This window comes from Panthera onca, chromosome A3, assembly GCF_046562875.1.
Source record: "Panthera onca isolate mPanOnc1 chromosome A3, mPanOnc1 haplotype 2, whole genome shotgun sequence".
Taxonomy (NCBI): Eukaryota; Metazoa; Chordata; class Mammalia; order Carnivora; family Felidae; genus Panthera; species Panthera onca.
The window spans coordinates 32,182,590-32,202,308 of NC_138341.1; the positions used below are offsets into that span (position 1 = coordinate 32,182,590).

General features: G+C 37.2%; 1 protein-coding gene across 6 annotated transcripts in view; it reads right to left on the reverse strand.

Moving 5' to 3' along the window:
- Window positions 1-19,719, reverse strand: part of MAP4K3 (mitogen-activated protein kinase kinase kinase kinase 3) — a 209,717-nt gene that overhangs the window by 83,434 nt on the left and 106,564 nt on the right. For 5 of the 6 annotated variants that reach the window (XR_013554758.2, XR_013554757.2, XR_009615898.3 and 2 more), the window contains exons 3-5: window positions 19,455-19,545; window positions 6,744-6,808; window positions 403-458 (exon numbers count right to left, since the gene is read on the reverse strand). Coding sequence is in view for 3 of the 6 variants with exons in the window: in XM_060653129.3 (XP_060509112.1) it covers window positions 403-458; window positions 6,744-6,808; window positions 19,455-19,545 (212 nt within the window). In the remaining 3 variants the exon portion in view is untranslated. The remainder of the gene's footprint in view (window positions 1-402; window positions 459-6,743; window positions 6,809-19,454; window positions 19,546-19,719) is intronic. The other variant, XM_078444778.2, reaches the window with a different exon arrangement.

Consider the following 19,719-nt stretch of genomic DNA (forward strand, 5'->3'; position numbering starts at 1 on the left):
AAAAGGCAAAGTTCTGTTGGAAACACTAATTTTCTTAAGACAATACTTTCCACTAAACTCTGCAAATAGTTTGAAATAACTTTTAAAAAGCATAAATGCAATTAGTATTAAAATGAGCTTCAATTCCCATAAGAGTGCTTAGTTTTTAAGCCTTTCTTTGGTATTAAGAGAAGTATAAAAATACGAAACAACAAATTCACAGCACTTAAATTTGAGGTCATATTGTCACACTGAGGCTTTATAGTGCTTATCTGCAAATAAAATTTGAGTCTACTAGACAATTAAAATGTGTTAATATACAAGAATTTACCAAATTAGATGTTCAATCCTTACTTTACTTAACAGACAATGCACAATAATTAAACAGTCTAATAAAAAATGTTAAATCAGCACTGGATTTACCTGTAGTGTTTCTCTGCTAACATATGCAATTTGCAGTTCTGACAGAGGTCCTGTTACTATAAGAGAAGAAAATTTATATTAATGAAATTAGTCAAAGCATGTTTTTCAGTAAATGGCAAAGTTTTTACAAGTTCCACTAAGCAGTAGCCTTAATACACCTAAAAAACTGTACTAAAACATAAGCTCCATCAGGGCAACATTTTTTAAACCTGGTTTTTTCAGTGTTGTATCTCCAGTGTTCAGAACGGTGCCTGGCAGGGGAAAGCTGCAAACAAATGTTGTGGAATGAATAAAAGACTGAAATACTCTCTGAAATTAATTATATTTTCATGTTTGTACCTTGCTGATCAATATTACCTCTTAAATGTTAAAAGAAATAAATCATGGCCTAGAGGTTTAGCTAGTTTCTTTTTTAATGTTTATTTATCTTGAGAGAGGAGAGTGTGCACACATAAGCTGGGAAGAAGCGGAGAGAGAGGGAGACAGAGAGTCCCTATCTATGCTGACAGCACATTAATATATGATCATAAACATATACATAAACATAATGTATGTTCATAAAGATGCAATCAATAGACAAGTTTGGAAAGTAAAGGTCTCTTCCTTACCCAAACTATTACTCAATAATACTCAATAATTACTCAATATCAATAGTTTGGCCTAAGGTCTACCAGACAATCTTATAAAGAGACATTTTAAATAATGTATGTTATGCATCTCACACAAGATTATGAACGGAATCATGTTACATATACAATTCTGAAACCTGCCCTTTTCACTTACCACAGACACCTTTCCATATCAATACATGTAACTTAAATCATATTATTTAAATAATATTTCTCTGTGTGCATCTATCCACTACTGAAGACATTTAAGTAGTTTTCTCTTTTTCACTACTAAATCACTTTAGAATAAAGAAATACATTAGATGGGAGAGACTATTCTAAGAATGGAACTAAATTCCAGTGGTGGAATCTTTTTCTAGATAGTAATCCCATATTTACCCAAACTTAACAACTTTGTAAAAATGTTTACTTTGGAGTACTTGTGGTATTTCACAATTGTGGAAGAGAGAAATGTATTTCACTTAGATTCTACTGGAGCGCCTGGGTTAAGCATATGACTCTTGATTTGGCTCAGGTCATGATCTCACAGTTTGTGAGGTCAAGCCCCTGTGTTGGCCTCTGTGCTGATAGTGCAAAGCCTGCTTAGGATTCTCTCTCTCCCTTACTGCCCTTCTCCCTCTTGTGCTCTCTTTCTCTCTCAAAATGAATGAATAAACACACACACACAAAAAGTTTCCATTGAGGACAAGTCTGGGTCTGAGTGTCTGAAGACAAGCCATCCATATAACTAATTCTAATGGTTTGTAAGCCTACTCTCATTCAGTAAGATGGGCATCCTTTAGATTTGTTTCCACAGTATGGCAAACAATCTGAATACCCTGAAAATAACACCTACAAATGACAGAAAAGAGTATTTTAAATAATCTTTTAAATGCCTAGCTAAGTTTGTTAACAGTAAGAGACTTTCCCAGGAACCAAAAACAAAGAGGAAATGAAAATCAGAATGGTAAAAATGTGAAATATTCTAGCCGTCTCTAAGGGAAAGGCCAATCTTGGTAAGCTGGGGCGTTGATTTTATCCCCTACAGGAACACAGAAGAAAAGGCCATAGGTCTGTAGAGGCAGAGTTAAAACAAATATCCCCACATAACCAGAACCCTCGAAGGACTACATCCTCATTTTAAAAGGGTAGCCAAGCACAAGGAGAAGACTCAGGATTTTGTGCCATGGCCTGGGATCTGGATAGGGGAAAATATCTTCTCCTGATGCTGTCACCATAGGCTTCTTGGTTATTCACGTTCAGGGTTCAGATACACTGGATACACTGACGTCTTGGGGTCACAGGAAAAAACCCACTGTGGAAGGATACACTCTCAAAAGCCACGTATAATTCCCACTGACGATGATCTCAGAACTCAAAATTATTAAATAAATGAGAAAGCAATTCGCCATAACTGACATGAAAAACTGTGGAAAATTGTTAACAATATTAAACAGAAATGAAAATGCTCAATAAATAGAGGAGAAAATGCATTATGCTGGAACAATAAAAGGTTCTAATGTTAGTTCTTCAAAGAAAAAGTAAACAAATGGAGAGGAAAAAACTCATGAAAAAATGTAAATTCAAAATGTATCCCCCCACACACACCTGTGGTGGTTTAAAATATGTCCAAGAATTCTTTGATATTTCCCCCTCAAGAGTTGGAACTTAGTTCCCTTCCTGAGTATGGGCTGGACAGAAACGACTTGCTTCTGAAGAACAAAATATGGCAAAAGGGCCAGCATATGACTTCTGCCACTCCATCATAAAAGGCTGTGTGGCCTCCTCTTGCTCTCTGGAATCACTTGCTCTGGGGCGGGGGTGGGGTGGGGAGGGGGGTAGCCAGCCACCATATTGTGAAGACACTCAAGCTGTCCCATGGCTAGATCCACAGAGCAAAAAATTGAGACCTGCCAACAGCCATCAAGGAACTGAAGCTTTCTGTCAACAACCACATTAAGTGAAACCACTTGACAGTAAATTCTCCAGCCCTGGTCAAGCCTGGATAACTGCAGTCCCAGCTAACAGCAACGCTGCAGCTTTATGAGAGAATCTGAGCTGGACTCGCCCAATTAAGCCATTCTTGAATTCCTGACCCTCAGAAACTGTGACACAATATTTGCTGTTTTAAGCTGCCAAATTTGGGGATCATTTGTTATACAGCAATAGACAACTAATACAGTTCTCTCTTTTAAGATTTAAATTTAAAAAGTCATATAGAGTGATGGAATTAAGAGCCGTAAAACAAAATATAAAAATTGGTTTAATGATACTTTAGAAAGCCAAAATAAAAGAGGGAAAAAAGCAGGCTTTACCCAAAAAAGGCCAAGTTCTTTACAAATTTTGCAAGACAGATCAAAATATGGTTTGTAGATACCTATAAAAAAAGCAAAACCCCACAAGCATTAGGGTTATTAGAAAAGAAGAACTTTCTCTTTTACTAGATAAGGTAACCCAAGTTATTACACTACTCCCACAGAAGGACAATGTGATAAAAGAGAGAGGAGAGAAGAGAAAGAGAAATACAGGTTTATGTCTTATGTGGCCGTGTAAGCAGAGAGCGCTGCAGACTACTCAAAGAGGAGTACACACATCTCCACGAGGAGGTCATTTGGTAGAAGTCAGGGTGCAGTCAAGAGTGAACAGAGAGACAGGGTCTGGGGTTCTTTGTATAACCATGTAAATCCCTCACATGTACATTTGAGAATACTCAGGGCATTGCAAATGATCATTTCTCCCATTGACCCAGTTGCTGATCAGTTTAAATGAATCAATATTAACAAATCCATATTACTTTGTTACTTCCAACGTTTGGCTGAAATGGAAATGACAACAATCACGACAAAACTATTTCCGTAACTAAACTGGTCCTCTTACTTCTTCCTGAAGAAAGCAGAAGCAGATGCCTAAGACCATGCATACATATTATCTGGTGGAACTACTTGACAATTTGAGAAAGGCTTAAGAAAGGGACGCTTAAAACTAAGGTCATAAAAGAATGAATGAAAAATTACAAGAGAATAAGACACAAATATAAAATGAAGGGAGGGGCGCCCGGCTGGCTCAGTAGGTTGAGCGTCTAACTTCAGCTCAGGTCATGATCTCACGGTTCCCAAGTTCGAGCCCGGTGTCGGGCTCTGTGCTGACAGCTCAGAGCCTGGAGCCTGCTTTAGATTCCGTGTCTCCCTTCCTCTCTGCCCCCCCCCGCTCATATTCTGTCTCTCAGAAATAAATAAAACGTTAAAAAATTTTTGTAAATGAAGGAGACTTGAAATAGAACGAAGTAATTTCTAGAAATGAAAAATACAGTCACCAAAAATTAAAACCTTATGCATGTACTAATCACAGCTGTAAAATCCATATACTACAGGAGGGTTATGAGTATCCTCAGTGCTCTACTGAAGGATTAAACAGTGCAAAATACAAGGCTGAGTTTAAGAGACACAGAGAAGATTTAATGTATATCTAATTGAAATTTTAAAGGAGAGATCAGAGAGACTGAGGTAGAAAAGACTTTTGAAGAGAGAATTACTGATAATTGTCCAGGCTTGATGAATAAGTGAAATCCTCGGGGGTAAGCACTTTAAGACCTATGCAAAAAAAGGAAATGTAAATCCATATTTAGATACTAAAAACACCATAAATTAAGAGAAAAAAAATCTTAAAACCAATTAGAAAAAGGTTGCCTGAAAAGGATCAATGTATAGTGACAGAAGAAGATACTATAGAAAAACTTTATAGTTTTTCTAGCTTTTATAAGCTAGAAGACAATGCTGACAGCAAATATCTGTCTATGCCTCTTACACGACAAGTGAAGGGTGAGGGTCAAACACTGAGAGTTCAACCACTAGAAGACCTAGTACAGAACTTTAGGATGAAGGAAATTAAATGAGTAAGTATGAGAAAAAATAGACAAATTAGTCCAAATTAAGACAACAAAAAGGGAAATAGCTTTGTGACTTCGGAAGAAATCACAAGCTTCCAGAAATACTGTGTGTTCTACAATGCAAAATAATGCCACATACATCTCACTTTTCACTGAATCTTTGAAATCAAAATGTCATTAATAATAAAGTTTCTCACATATAAAGAACAGTTGTACTTAATACAAAATATACTCAGAAAAGAAAGAACTTTTCATAAAGCAGAAATGTTCTCATGTTCTTCCATCTGGCTTTCAAGTCTTTCCGTATCTGACCCCATCCCCCAAATACACCCCCCACACCAATAAGAGTGATGTTACCTGTCACACCTTCACATCACCGTACTGCTGTTTCACCTCTTAGAATGTACTTGCACCTCTTCTTTCTACCCAAAGTTTATGCATCAATTGAAAACCCATTTTCCTCATTAAGCCTTCAAAAACAATTCCAGAAAATCTATCATTTCCTTTTTCCTATTCCAACTGTAGTTAGCAGTACTTTAAAATACTATTACGTCAATCTTTATGGTAAAAGTAAAATCTATACCAAGAAGATACAGTAAAGTGAAGTGAGATGGAGACAGTAAAATTCCTACCCAAATAGTCTTTTAACATCTGTTTTATTACAATCAGCCTTCAAAATTACTTAAGAGGCCCTAACGGGAAAATCTGAGCCAAAATCCCATATAAAGAAAAATGCAAACCTTTTCCAAAATATTTTCTCATAAAATTGGCATCTGACTTATTAAGACATTACTTTACATTAATCTTTAAAAAGCACATCTCTAGTAAAAGAATAAACTCTGCAGCTTGTGACAATAACCCATTAACAGAAACAGAACAGGACAGGGAGAGAAAGAAAAGACAGTAAACGCTGTTATTTTACTTTACAAGTCTTTCTTACATACTCCACTGAAATCTCAATAAAAAAGTTTTAATAATTTTTAAACATTTTTATTAATGTTTATTTATTTCTGAGAGACAGAGACAGAATGTGAATGCGGGAGGTGCAGAGAGAGAGGGAGACACAGAATCCAAAGGAGGCTCCAGGTTCCGAGCTGTTAGCACAAAGCCTGACACGGGGCTCAAACTCACCAACAGTGAGATCATGACCTGAGCTGAAGTCGGACGCTTAACCAACCGAGCCACGAAGGCACCCCAAAAAGTTTTAATAATTTTTAATACCCCAGAATCTAGTATTTTTAAAAAGTAAACAATTTAATTGATGCTTCTTGAATACACAAGAGCAAATCAATGATCTTTGTATTAATACCACGCGTGTATTAACTAGATATTCTTTTGGCTTAGCGTTAACCATCAAGGCCTTTTTTATGTTTTTTTACAAGCTTGAGTTTGAAATTTTGTTTATTTATTTTGAGAGAGAGAGAGAGAGAGAGAGAGAGAGAGAGAGATAGCATGAGCAGGGGAGTGGCTGAGCGAGGGAGAGAGAGCATTCCAAGCAGGCTCCACACTGTCAGTGCAGAGCCCCATGCAGGGCTCGATCCCACAAACTATGAGATCATGGCCTAAGCCGAAATCCAGAGTCGGATACTTAACCAACTGAACCACCCAGGCCCCCTGAAACTATATATAATATGTCTTCTTTAGAAATAGCAACGAATTCAACTGCATATAATTTTGTAACTTATAAAGCAAATGCTCCTTTCATCCATATATATCTTACATTCTTTTACATATCTAAATACTAATAAAACATTAGTTTTCTCTCCTGAAAACATTAATGCTTTAATATAATAACTATATTTTAAGAAACTCTACTTAATCTCTATAAAACATAACTTTTGTCTTACCATGATAAATATCCTGTAAAGAACCACCTCCACAAAACTCCATGCATATCCAAAGTTTATCTCGCCTATAAAGAGAATATAAACATGTATCACATTTTCATGATGAAAATGATTGAGGTAACAAGTATTTTAAGGTTGTATGCTATAACCTTGAAAAACCACATAAATTCAACGTGCTAAGAAAAAAAGCTAGTTAATCTCTGTGAGTAAAAGAATTAATGTAATGTGTTGTTATAACTCAATCCAAGGTTTTAACCCTTAAAATAGACCATTTGTAGGATATAAAAATGTCAGACACATCCAAACGAAATTCCCTCTAGTTAAAAACTTTCCCTCCCCCTCCCAGTTTACCTACCTACCCCAAGACAGTATTATAGAAGTTAAATGTTAATTAAAATGTTCAGACCAAAAACTATGTAGAAGATTCATCACAGAATGGCAATACATCTCAAAGCATATCACATTAATAGTGCTATCATCAACAAAACAGACAAAATGCAAATTTTACCATCACATCTAGTAAACAAAGGTCTTTCCAAAACAATCTGTTAAAATTTATCACTTACCTGTCTTTACATAGCATTTCCCTCTCACACTCAATTAAGATATCATAATCACAGTCACAAGAGAAATAATTAGCAAAGATTTAATAGCTTATTCCTTGTTCAATCATTCACAACTTCATCTCAAAATGTACCAGGAAATATACTATTCTCAGGGGGCAGAGATGGAATAGAAAGTCTCTGAACCCAGCAAGCTCAGTTGAACACAGAAGATTCTACTTTAACACGTCTGTCTCTCTCCCCACTGCATTCACAGTGCTTAGAAGAGCCAGCAAATGAGTATTTCATAAATGAATGAATACAAGAGTGACTGAAAAAAATAAACAAATTGATTAGATCAAGAGTCAGCAACTCTGGCCAGTGGGCCGAATCTAGCCTACTGTCTGATTTGTACAGCCCAGGAACTAAGAATGGTTTATGTGTATACACACACATCTATATGTATGTATATGAATATATGTGTGTATATATATGTGCGTGTTTTAATTTAAATTCAAGTTAGTTAACATACAGCACAGTCTTAGCTTCAGGAGTAGAAACCAGTGATTCATCTCTTACATATGACAGACACCCAGTACTCATCCCAACATACGCCCTCTTTAATGCCCATCACCCATTTAACCCATCCCCCACCCACCTCTCCTCCAGCAACCCTCAGTTTGTTCTCTGTATTTAAGAGTCTCCTATGGTTTGCCTCCCTCTCCGTTTTTATCTTATTTTTCCTCCCCTTCCCCTATGTTCATCTGTTAAGTTTCTCAAATTCCACATGAGTGAAATCATGTATTTGTCTTCCCATGACTTATTTCGCTTAGCATAATACACTCTACTTCCATCCATGCTGTTGCAAATGGCAAGATTTCATTTTTGATGGCCAAGTAATATTCCTGTGTGTGTGCGTGTGTGTGTGTGTGTGTGTGTGTGTGTGTGTGCGTGCGTGTACACACACACATCTTCTTTATCCATTCATCAGCCAATGGACATTTGGCCTCTTTCCATACTTTGGCTACTGTTGACAGCACTGCCATAAACATTGGGGTGCATGTGCTCCTTCAAATAGGCATTTTTGTAGCCTTTGGATAAATATCTATTGGTGCAATGCTGGGTCGTAGGGTAGTTCTACTTTTAATTTTTTGAGGAACCTCCACACTGTTTTCCAGAATGGCTGCACCAGTTTGCATTTCCACCAACAGTGCAAAAGGGTTTCCCTTTCTCCTCATCCTCGCCAACATCTGATGTTGCCTGAGTTGTTAATGTTAGCCATTCTGACAACTGTGAGGTGGTATCTCATTGTGATTTTGATTTGTATTTCCCTGCTGATGAGTGATGTTGAGCATCTTTTCATGTATCTGTTAGCCGCCTGGATGTCCTCTTTGGAAAAGTGTCAATTCCTGAATTTTGCCCATTTCCTCATTGGATTATTTGGTTTTTTGGGTGTTGAGTTTGCTAAGTTCTTTATAGATTTTGGATACTAACCCTTTATAGGATATGTCATTTGCAAATATCTTCTCCCATTCTGTTGGTTGCCTTTTAGTTTTGTTGGCTGTTTTCTATGCTGTGCAGAAGCTTTTTATCTTGATGAGGTCCCAATAGTTCATTTTTGCTTTTATTTCCCTTGCCTCTGGAGACATGTCAAGTAAGAAGTTGCTATGGCCGAAGTCAAAGAGGTTGCTGCCTGTTTTCTCCTGTAGGATTTTGATGGTTTCTTGTCTCACATTTAGGTCTTTCATCCATTTTGAATTAATTTTTGTGTTACGGGTAAGAAAGTGGTCTAGTTTTATTCTTCGGCATGTCGCTGTCCAGTTCTTTTGAGTACCATTTGCTGAAGAGACTGTCTTTTTTCCATTGGATACTCTTTACTGCTTCGGTTTTTATATTTTTTAATGGTTGGGGGCAAAAATCAAAAGAAGAATTTTTCTTGACACATGACAATTATACAAAGTTCAAATTTTAGTGTCCACATAAAGTTTGATTGAAACACAGTGACACTCACTTATGGCTACTTTTGTACTAAAGCAGCGTAATTGAGTAGCTGTGACAGAGAAACAGACAAAGCCTAAAATATCTACCATATGGTTCTTTGCAGAAAAGGTGTGCTGATCCCTGGATTAGACTGTAATTTGATTAAGTACACAATCCAGGCATGAATAACATTCTGTGAGAACCCAGAGGTAAGAATATCTAGGAAAGTCAAGGGAAATTTTAGGGAGGAGATATCATTTGTTGTGTCTTGAAGTTAAAGTAGGAATTCATCACCGAGAGACAGGGAAGGGGCCTGCTCAGAGAATGAAAATTTGAAAGAAAGACTATGGGTAATTTAATGTGAATCAAACGCAGACTACCTGAAGAGACAATGGCAGGAAAGGAAGCTAGAATAGGTGGGGTGACACTAAAACAATGCTTGGTTTATAAACTCCTCAGTTCAGTTACCTTCATCTGGATGGTCTCTACTTTGTCAGTGTCTTTTAAAATGTAGCATCCAGAATCAAGTACTATTCTAAGTGTTGCATAAAAAGTGGAGTTGCCGGGGCGCCTGGGTGGCTCAGCTGGTTGAGTGTCTGACTTCAGCTCAGGTCACAATCTCATGGTTCGTAGGTTTCAGCCCTGTGTTGGGCTCTGTGCTGACAGCTCAGAGCCTGGAGCTTGTTTCAGATTCTGTCTCCCCCTCTCTCTCTGCCCTGACCCCACCCGTGCCCTGTCTCTCTGTCTCTAAAATAAATAAACATTAAAAAAGTGGAGTTGTTATCATAGATCACACATGGTGGTGGTGAGAAATTAACCAGACCTACAAAGGAGAGTGGACTTGGTTGAGTACGATGCACCATGCAGCATGTAACAGGGAACACAAGGATCCGAGCATGAACATCAGTACACAGTGAAAAAAATACCATGATTTTAGAGGCAAAGCTGACATAGTGAGGACCGGAAGAAGAAATCTGAAGTCACTCTAGTATCTAAAATTCACAGGTGGTCCACAGACCAATGAAACTGAGGCATGGTAAAGTATGAGCTAGCTGCCCAGTGGTCTGGTTTTACTAATTCTCAGAACACATGCCCGGGGCTGGCAGATGGATGTCTTATCCAAAAGGATGAAGGCATTTATGGCTGGTGATTGCTACACAGGGAGAAGTCTAATTACCCTTGAGAATCAACAATTATCTCCTTTATTTGAACACTTATATTTCTATTAACTGGGCTAAAGGCTATCTTCAGGTTCTTAGCAACTGCTCTAAAACCTCTGATTTTCAGTTTGAAGTTAACTAAAGCCTCTGGATCTTTTTCATGTTAAAAAGGAGTCAGATGATTCTCCAGCTTCACATTTGTTTATCTGGTTCATTAAAACTATGCATAGGACTTTGTCCTTATTTGTTAAATCTCACATAAACAAAAGCTCTTTGTGGTACTCAGTAAGTTTTCAGAGTGTAAAATAAAAGGGGTTCTAATAGCAAAATGTTTGGGAACCACTGCTCTAAAATATTTTCACATCTGTCCTAAATGAATCTTTCATGTAAAATACTTGACACAAGCATTTACAGGACAAGTAGCAGGGGTTCTGACATATCTTAGAAAAACTGGGTGAATGGTTGTTCTGGGTCTGCTCAGAATAAAGTAACATGTAAACTGCTTAGAAAAGGGCCCAGAATATAAGCCCAATAAATGTAAGCAATTTTCTATTCCTTTTGTTATAATTCATCTTGTAGTCTATTTTTGTAAGTCACCTTAAGTTGCTCCTGGAACTCAGTGACGCTATAAACACATAAAATTGGCATTTTCTTTTTTAAGGGGGGGAAAAAAAAGAGGGGCACCTGGGTGGCTCAGTTGGTTAAGCATCAGACTTCAGCTCAGGTCGTGATCTCATGGTTTGTGAGTCTGAGCCCCACATTGCGCTCTGTGCTGTCAGCTTGGAACCTGCTTCAGATCCTCTGTCCTCCCTCTCTGCCCCTCCCCTGCTCATACTCTCTCTCAAAATAAACATTTAAAAAAGAGAGAGAGATGGGACTGATGACTTCTTACTAAAGTCACGGTAATCACCACTTCTTTCTTATGAATGTTCACTAATTATCTGATTAATAATTTATTCTAGAGGTTTGCTGGGGCTGATGATGGACAACAAGGTTAACAATTTTCCAGAAATTTCCTTTTCCTTTCCTTTGCAAATTGGTCATTGCTGACCACTAATCTTTTGGTACCTCTTCTATCTGTCAAAAGACACTCACTGATAGTGGATAACAATCCCATCTGATAACTTTTCACTGTAATTAGATATGATTTTTATATAAGTCTCAAAGCTCAGATTCATTTAAAGTATCTAGTTGCTCTACAATTATCTCCTCATCTAACTCCTGCTTCAATCCCTTCTTCATAATGATTTTCCTACCCTCTCCAATTGGAAAACAATTCTCCTCGGTAGAGAAAAGGGACAAAAGAAATTAGTTCTCCACTTTCTTACATATTTCAGTATTACACCATCCTCTATTTGACGCTGGTCTATCCCCCTTCCCAATCCTGCTTAAAACAAATTTTCTAGTCATTCTACGTAAAATTACTTTCCAAACTTACAAAGGAAAATAAATAATGATTTAAAAACTATATATACTATATATATACTTTACTTTTTAAGATGTCTAAAATATATTTAGTTAAGTCTGGTATTATCAGAAAGGTTGAATGTTCAGAATCTTTTAGAAAAAGTACTTCCATCTGTTCCATGAATGCCCCTCTTGCGAAGACAAATCTGCATCTACTTTTTTGGTCATTTACCAAGCCATCTGCCTAATAGGAAAGAACCTGACTCACTTGGCCCATTTCATGCAGGCCAATAGCTACTAAAATCTTTGTCCCTAGATATCTGAATTGAAACAATTAACCACCAAGGTAAATACTCAAGGTATCACTATAAATTTTCTTGTAATTCTTTTCTCTTATTCTGTAAAGTTTTCTTTCTATAAGGAATAGAAAAATAAGTAAAGGGAGGGAAATTTTAATCTTCTAGTTCAATGTTTACTAGGGCATATATATAGGAATTAACATTCTAATAATTATTTCACTGAGCTAAAAATCTTACAATTTCTAAAACATACTTTAAAAAAATTTTTTTTTAATCTTTATTTTTGAGAGAGAGAGAGGGAGAGGGAAAGGGAAGTGAGGTACAGAACAGGAGCTGGGAAGGGAGAGAGAGAGAGAGAGAGAGACCCAGAATCTGAAGCAGGCTCCAGGCTCTGAGCTGTCAGCACAGAGCCCAAAGCAGGGCTTGAACTCACAAACTGCCAGATCATGACCTGAGCCGAAGATGGGTGCTTAAATGACTAGCCACCCAAGGCACCCCAATCTTCCCACACTTTGTAACACATCACTGACTTAAAACCGATTAAACATTGTGGATTTATATATTTTGCCCAAATATAACATAATTGAAAAAGTAAAAGAAAATGTGAGCAAGATCACCAAGAATCCACAGCTCTAGAATGTCTGCTAGAAACTGGCATACCAAATCATTCTCCCTGGGATGGGACAGCTGGCCATGCCCCGATACTGCAGTCGGCTGATCCCTGTACTTAACTGTGGGTTATCCTGCTGAACAAAACATTTCCCAGTAACTACTCCAGTATATTCAGCAAAATAATTCAACTCCTAATCATAACTTTCAATGTGAAAAATAAAAAGTTTGATAAACTGCTAGTTGTTTAATATAGGATAACTTTATTTAATGTGAACTGAATTTAAAATATTTTGGTGCATTTTGAAACAGACAAAATTTATTGCATTCCAAAAAGTTATAGGTAATTCATCTATCTACTTCCCCTTTAACAATGAGGGGTAGTTTTGCATTCGGGGATACAAGCTGACCTATTTCTCTATAGTTATACCTAACAACCCCAGTTCAACCTACTAATTTCCAAAGAATGGGTGAGCAGACAGCAATCCTATGTGAAGTATGCTTCCCATAAAAAAAAAAATCAATGTGCAGTGAAACCAGTTTTAGGAATGTCACATACTATAGTCTTCTCTTGGAAATTAACAATGCCACGGATATGTTAAAGGCTCTAAGAAATCATGCAGTGAGGCAGGGGTAGCTGGGAGAAGGGAAGGAGGAACAGGTGGAGAGAGGAGAAGGAAGAGACGGAAGAAAGGAAGAATGGGGATGGAGGAAGTTAGGAAGTGGAAAAAGGGTAGGAGGAAGAATGGGATTTTAAAAAAAGCAGAGGAGAGAGGGAAGAGGAAAAAGAAAGAAAACTTCTTTAATTTTGTTTAGTTCACTACTTCCCCAAATTATTTTTTCCATAGACCCCTTGTTTTCAAATCATGTACTAGCATCCCTCAGAACTAATGTTCCTAGAAAACACCCTAGCAATTCTGGTATAAGGAGGCATCTCATAAGAGAGTTCCACCAAATTTTCTTCCTAAAGCAGTGGTTCTCAATGGGGGTGATTTTGTCCCCAAAGGCATATTTGGCTTATCAAAGACATTTCGGGTTGTCCTAACTGGGAAGGTGTTACTGGCATCTAGTAGAGGCCAGGACATTGCTAACTACCCTAGCCAGCATGTGAAGTAACCGCTGTTACTACTAATCTGGTTGCACTTGAAGGAAACAAATGTTTGTATCAGTATAACTAGAAAACTAAAAACAAAATAGGAACATTAGTGGAAAACTGGTGAAATTAATAGCAAGTACCTTAGTTTGGCTAATAGTATGGTACCAATGTTGATTTCTTAGTTTTGAAGAATGTACCATGATTATGTAAGATGTTAGCAATAGGGAATACTGACAGAACTCTTCGTACTATCTTTGCAACTTTTATGTAAATCTAATACATTCCAAAATTAAAAGTTTCCTTTTTTTAAAAAAGAGGGTAGCTAGGTACAAATTAAAATGAACTTAACGATAATCTTTATTTCCATAGTGTGAGCATTCAAAAAAGCATTTCCAGTTATTAAGTTCCCTCCCCAGTCACACCTCTAGCTCTAGAAAAAAATTTCTTCCAGTTTCGATATAACTCAAGGGACAAACATCTCCTTCCTGGGTTACGACATTCACACTGTAATAAAACGAACATCCTCACTGTCTCAATCCCCCACACACCAGGTCCATCCGCCACACATACACTACTCTGTACTCTGTGTTCAAACCTTTAACAAGTATGCTCAATACCTACAGGTCCTAATTAAGGGATAAAAGATGCCTTTGTTTGCCAAATCTCCATGGCCTTACCTACTGCAACTACACACTTACCCTTTAAGCTCTAGTATGAAACTATTAGTTGCCTCCTGAGTAGTTCATGGTATTTTCACGCATGCACTTCCTTTGCCAGAAGTTATAATTTTCTCCACACATTAGATGCTACAGTAAATGCCTACTAACACTTTAACACCCAACATTTAGGAATCATATCATTCACACAGCTTTCTCTGATTCCCTTACTCTGACAAAATCAGATTTTCTACCGTCTTTACACTTTGCGTCTTATGTGGAAATTATTATTGTACCTAGCATACTATGTTGCAATTATTTGCTCATGAGTATTTCTTCTATTAGATTATAAACTCCTTAAAGGCAAGGATTATGTTTTATCTGTCTTTACATATCTAGAACCCAATACAGCACTCTATACATCCAAAGAAATGTAAAAACACTTTGTTAATGGTGGTGACTTACAAATATGTTATTATTATGTGATAAATTATGCTCATTGAAACTAGTATTCTTGATTTCAAAGGTTTAAAATCTCTGATCCAAATTAGTATTTTTTACTGTATGGATCTAATCTATTGGCTTATTTTTTTTTTTAATTTTTTTTTTCAACGTTTTTTATTTATTTTTGGGACAGAGAGAGACAGAGCATGAACGGGGGAGGGGCAGAGAGAGAGGGAGACACAGAATCGGAAACAGGCTCCAGGCTCCGAGCCATCAGCCCAGAGCCTGACGCGGGGCTCGAACTCACGGACCGCGAGATCGTGACCTGAGCTGAAGTCGGACGCTTAACCGACTGCGCCACCCAGGCGCCCCAACTATTGGCTTATTTTTTGAGGAGCATTTGCTGTTTTTCAACCTCAACTTTAAGAGTTTAAACTGGAGAGAAGTATCTCAATTTTTTAAATATATTATGAAAGGATATGCTGGGCTAGGAATGCTTAGAAGGAACCTAAAGAGTCATTATTTACTTAAAAGAAGCAATAGTTAAGCTCTACTAGGATTAAAGAATAGGTCCATGATTACTTAACTCTGTTGTTTTAGGAACACACACAAATATACAAATAAAAATCTACACCAAATCAGGACTATTTACTTTTTTAAACTTCAGAGAGAAGTTTTGTCCATCCAGTTCTCATTGTACAGTATATGTACTTAAGTACTTAATAAACATAGACTTTTAATGATATTGAAGAGAGGAACAGAGAATGTCCTATTAAGAATAACATAAGATACTCTGTTTTTTAGCAGCTCCGTTTCTGTATTTCTTCAGGAAATGAGGATGGCTACCCTGTTACAAAACAGGCTTCTGAACTTAATTACATGCTGGTCATCTATTCAGTAAATTCATAGGATAAGGCTGATTCCCTGAAGGGGAAATTTACTAATGGTAAAACCACATTAGCTCAATTTCCTCATTATTTTGGTCTAAATTTGTTGTAATAGGCTATAATGGCAATAAAATACAAGGAAGAAAGTTGCTAAGAACAGTACGCATTTTAGGGGGTTTGTATCAAGTTTTTTTTTTTTTTTTTTTTTTTTTTAACGTTCATTTATTTTTGAGACAGAGCATGAACGGGGGAGGGGCAGAGAGAGAGAGGGAGACACAGAATTGGAAGCAGGCTCCAGGCTCTGAGCCATCAGCCCAGAGCCCGACACGGGGCTCGAACTCACGGAGCGTGAGATCGTGACCTGAGCTGAAGTCGGAGGCTTAACTGACTGAGCCACCCAGGCGCCCCGTATCAAGTTTTAAAAAATAAGCTCCCTGCCTTTTGTAAAATCATTCAATAATGAGAAGAAATCCAAGAAACCATGTTCCCTTTAAGACTAAATCTGGCCTTCCTAGGCTGAGTACTATAGAATACCAAAAAGATAGCCAACCAGGTACCTGTACATACCTGGTATCTGGTTTAAGTCCACCACCAACAATGAGTAGTTGGTGACCTAACGAAGTCACTGATCCAGCACCCCACTTTCTCATCAGTAAAAAGAGTGGGACTAGTGACAAGATCTCTTAGTCCCTTCCAGCTCTAACATCCTGCAAGTCTAATCATTAGTATTTCACACTCCAAATTTGACTGAGTCTGGACTTTAATTAGGGAAGAAGGGAAAAATCTCTATAGAAAAAAAGAGGCAGAGAAAGAGAAGATTAATTGCTGTTCTATGTTATACTACATTTGCTTTTCTATCACTTTCATCAGCTATGCCAGCTACAGAATAAAATCATCTACTTAAACCAGTGTTTCTTATATTAGATCATACAACTCCACTAACACAGGTAGCTCTACTGAAAAAAACGACTCTAATGTTGTCTGTTTTACTTTGGTTTTGGGGCAAGTTTGCTCTTTGTATTCTTATATTTGGATGCAAAGAACCCCTTTAAAAATTTCATCTAGCTATACACAAAACATGAGCCTGGGTGGCTCAGTCAGTTAAGCGTCCAACTCTTGATTTGGGCTCAGGCCATTATCTCACTGTTCCGGAGATAGAGCCCTGGGTCTCTGCACGGACAGCATGGACCCTACTTGGGATTCTCTCTCTCTGACCACCCCCACCCCCCACACTCTCTCTCGAAATAAATAAATAAAATTAAAAAAGAAAAGATATTCAACATATAGTCAGAATACACATTTCCTAAAATTTTAAAGTAAATACAATTTTTGTTAAGCATAATCTAACTGGCTCTCTCCTGTACGTCTAAAAGTGAAGGTTAATGGACATGTTACTAAAGAGTTGCACTATTTTGCTGCAAGCCAAAGCCAAGATTTATAAACAAAACTGGATACAAACTCATAAGTAATTCACCTTTTGGGGGTAACAAGAACAAATGTTTTGCTGCCTAACCTGTGTGGGAAGACTCTTGCCTAAGTAACACAGTCAAATGTCCAGTTTAGTGTTAGGATTTTTGGGGGGCAATGGGAGGGACCTGAGGGAGTGGGGGTGGAAGTTTATTTGGTCAGCTCTTTTGGCAAGGAGGCAAAAGGGCTAAGTCAAAAGTCATGTGATCTATGAACACAATATTACAGAAAGAACGTAGAACCTTACTGTCAATAACTTGAAATTGGACTGTAAACTAATTACTTGATGTTGAACTCTCTCAAGCATCTTATTTGTAAAATGGAAATAGTATCTACCATAGAGAAATACTGGTAACAGTGTTGCTGAAAAGATCAAATGAGGCACTAACATGATAACACTTAAAAATAGTTAAGAAATAGTAATAGTAACAGCAGCAATAGTAGTAGTTAATAGGAGTTAATGTTTATGGAGCATTTATTTTATTTTAATCACTGTTGGAAACACTACATGTGTTTACTCATTATCCTTGTAGCTATCACATCTTGTATCTATTATTATTATTCCTATTTTATAGATGAGGAAATGGAGGCTCAGAGTAGTTAAGTAATTTGCTGTGAGGCACACAGTTAATAAATGATGGAGTCAGGACTCAACCAATCCAAACGATCTCACTCCAGAACTCTTAACCACCAAAGATGCTATTGTCTTGATGGCAGAAAGACCAAGGTGCCATATAAATGGATGGGGCTATCCCAGAATAATAGGTTAGCCTTTGAATGGTCCCATAGTTCCTGACGACTCAGACCATGTTTGAGAAAAACTCTTAGACCAAAGACCTGTTTGCCCTTGGGGGGAAAGTATTTTGTGATGCTTCTCCCAATTGAGGATAAGTAGGTCATTTTGTTAGGAGCAACAACAGTAATAAAACGAATTGTCCTGAAGTGATGATTTTAACGTATTAGCAGCAATCAATTATTTTTATCACAAACTTAACTGAGTTTTAAGAGATTGTTTCTTTGACCTGATACAGTAATTGTCTGTGTTGGGTCTGTCCATAAAATAAAAACTGAACCAGAAATTGTGTTAGGTATTATTTGAACCACTTACCATTAAAGTGGTTTTAAATTGGCTGTTATAGAACTCATTCAAAATATATAATAGTCATTGACCTGGTCGTAGTATCTGTCCCTACATAAACTAACGTCTCCACTAAACCTACTCTTCAACCTTAATGAAGATGGGGCAATCAAAACTGTTCAAGAGTGGTTAGAATCAAGAAGAGCTGGTTTGGTTGGCTTTTCGCAAGCTGGAAAGAGGGGGCAGAACTGCCCTGTCTTTTCCATATGCTGTGCCTACATCAGGAGAGAAGTGTTTTTTTTAATACCTGGGTCATATGACAATGGAAGCTGGGATAAGCTACTTCCTTATATATCCCACAGTACATCCACCAGAATAAAACATTAAGGGTTTTTTAATACATAAGGAAGAGAACATTCGTCAATCCTCCTTTTGGAAGGAACCTTAAAAACAAGTCAGTCACAGAGTTCAGCTCACAACTGCACAGAGAAGTAAATGGAAAAACAGTATTTGACCTTGAGGTCAACCCCTATGGACTATGACCTGGGGAACCCAGCGTGGTCCTGCCAGACCAAAGCAAGAGACTGCAACTCACAGTGTAAGTTTACTTTACAACCTGGGAAAATAAGAAGTTAGTGAAATAATTATAGTTCCTAGTCCTTTGGACAAAATGAAGGGAAGGGATGATGCAATACCCTGAGCTAGAAGCATAAAAGAAAGAAAAAGTTTCTAATAAAAACCTAGCAGTTAGAGATGCTCCTGACTTTCTAAATATACCCAAGTCTGTGAGTAAGGGGCAACAGAATGGCATATTTAGATCTCTGGTCTACCACGCAAAGATTAACCATAAAAGTTCATTTTTACTTGCAAGTTTCTTCACTGAAACCACATCCAGAATTCCCAAGAGTACAAGAGACAAATCAGACTATGATATTGATTACAGAATGAACATAAACAGGTCAGAAATAAAAATTTCATTCACACAAAAATATCCTATCTTCAAAGCATGAAGAAAACTACAAAGCATGCTATTAGAGCTAACTTTATTTTGTTAAATGTATTAGGTGATGGGAAACAAAAATGTACCTGAGATAGCTTCCAAAATAAGCAACAATATTTGGGTGTTTACAGTCTTTCATCATAATAATTTCTTGCTGTACAACTGCAAAATCTTCTCCTAGAATAAAAAACAAGCATGTCGAATATTTAGTAGGTAAGTTTCAAAATGTCAATTTGTTTCAAAACATAATAATGTTACTGATGTTATATTTAATTACACTTTCAGTCTTTAGTTAACAAAAAGTACAGTGATTAAAAGTGTGAACTCAGGTCCCAGACTATCTAGATTCAA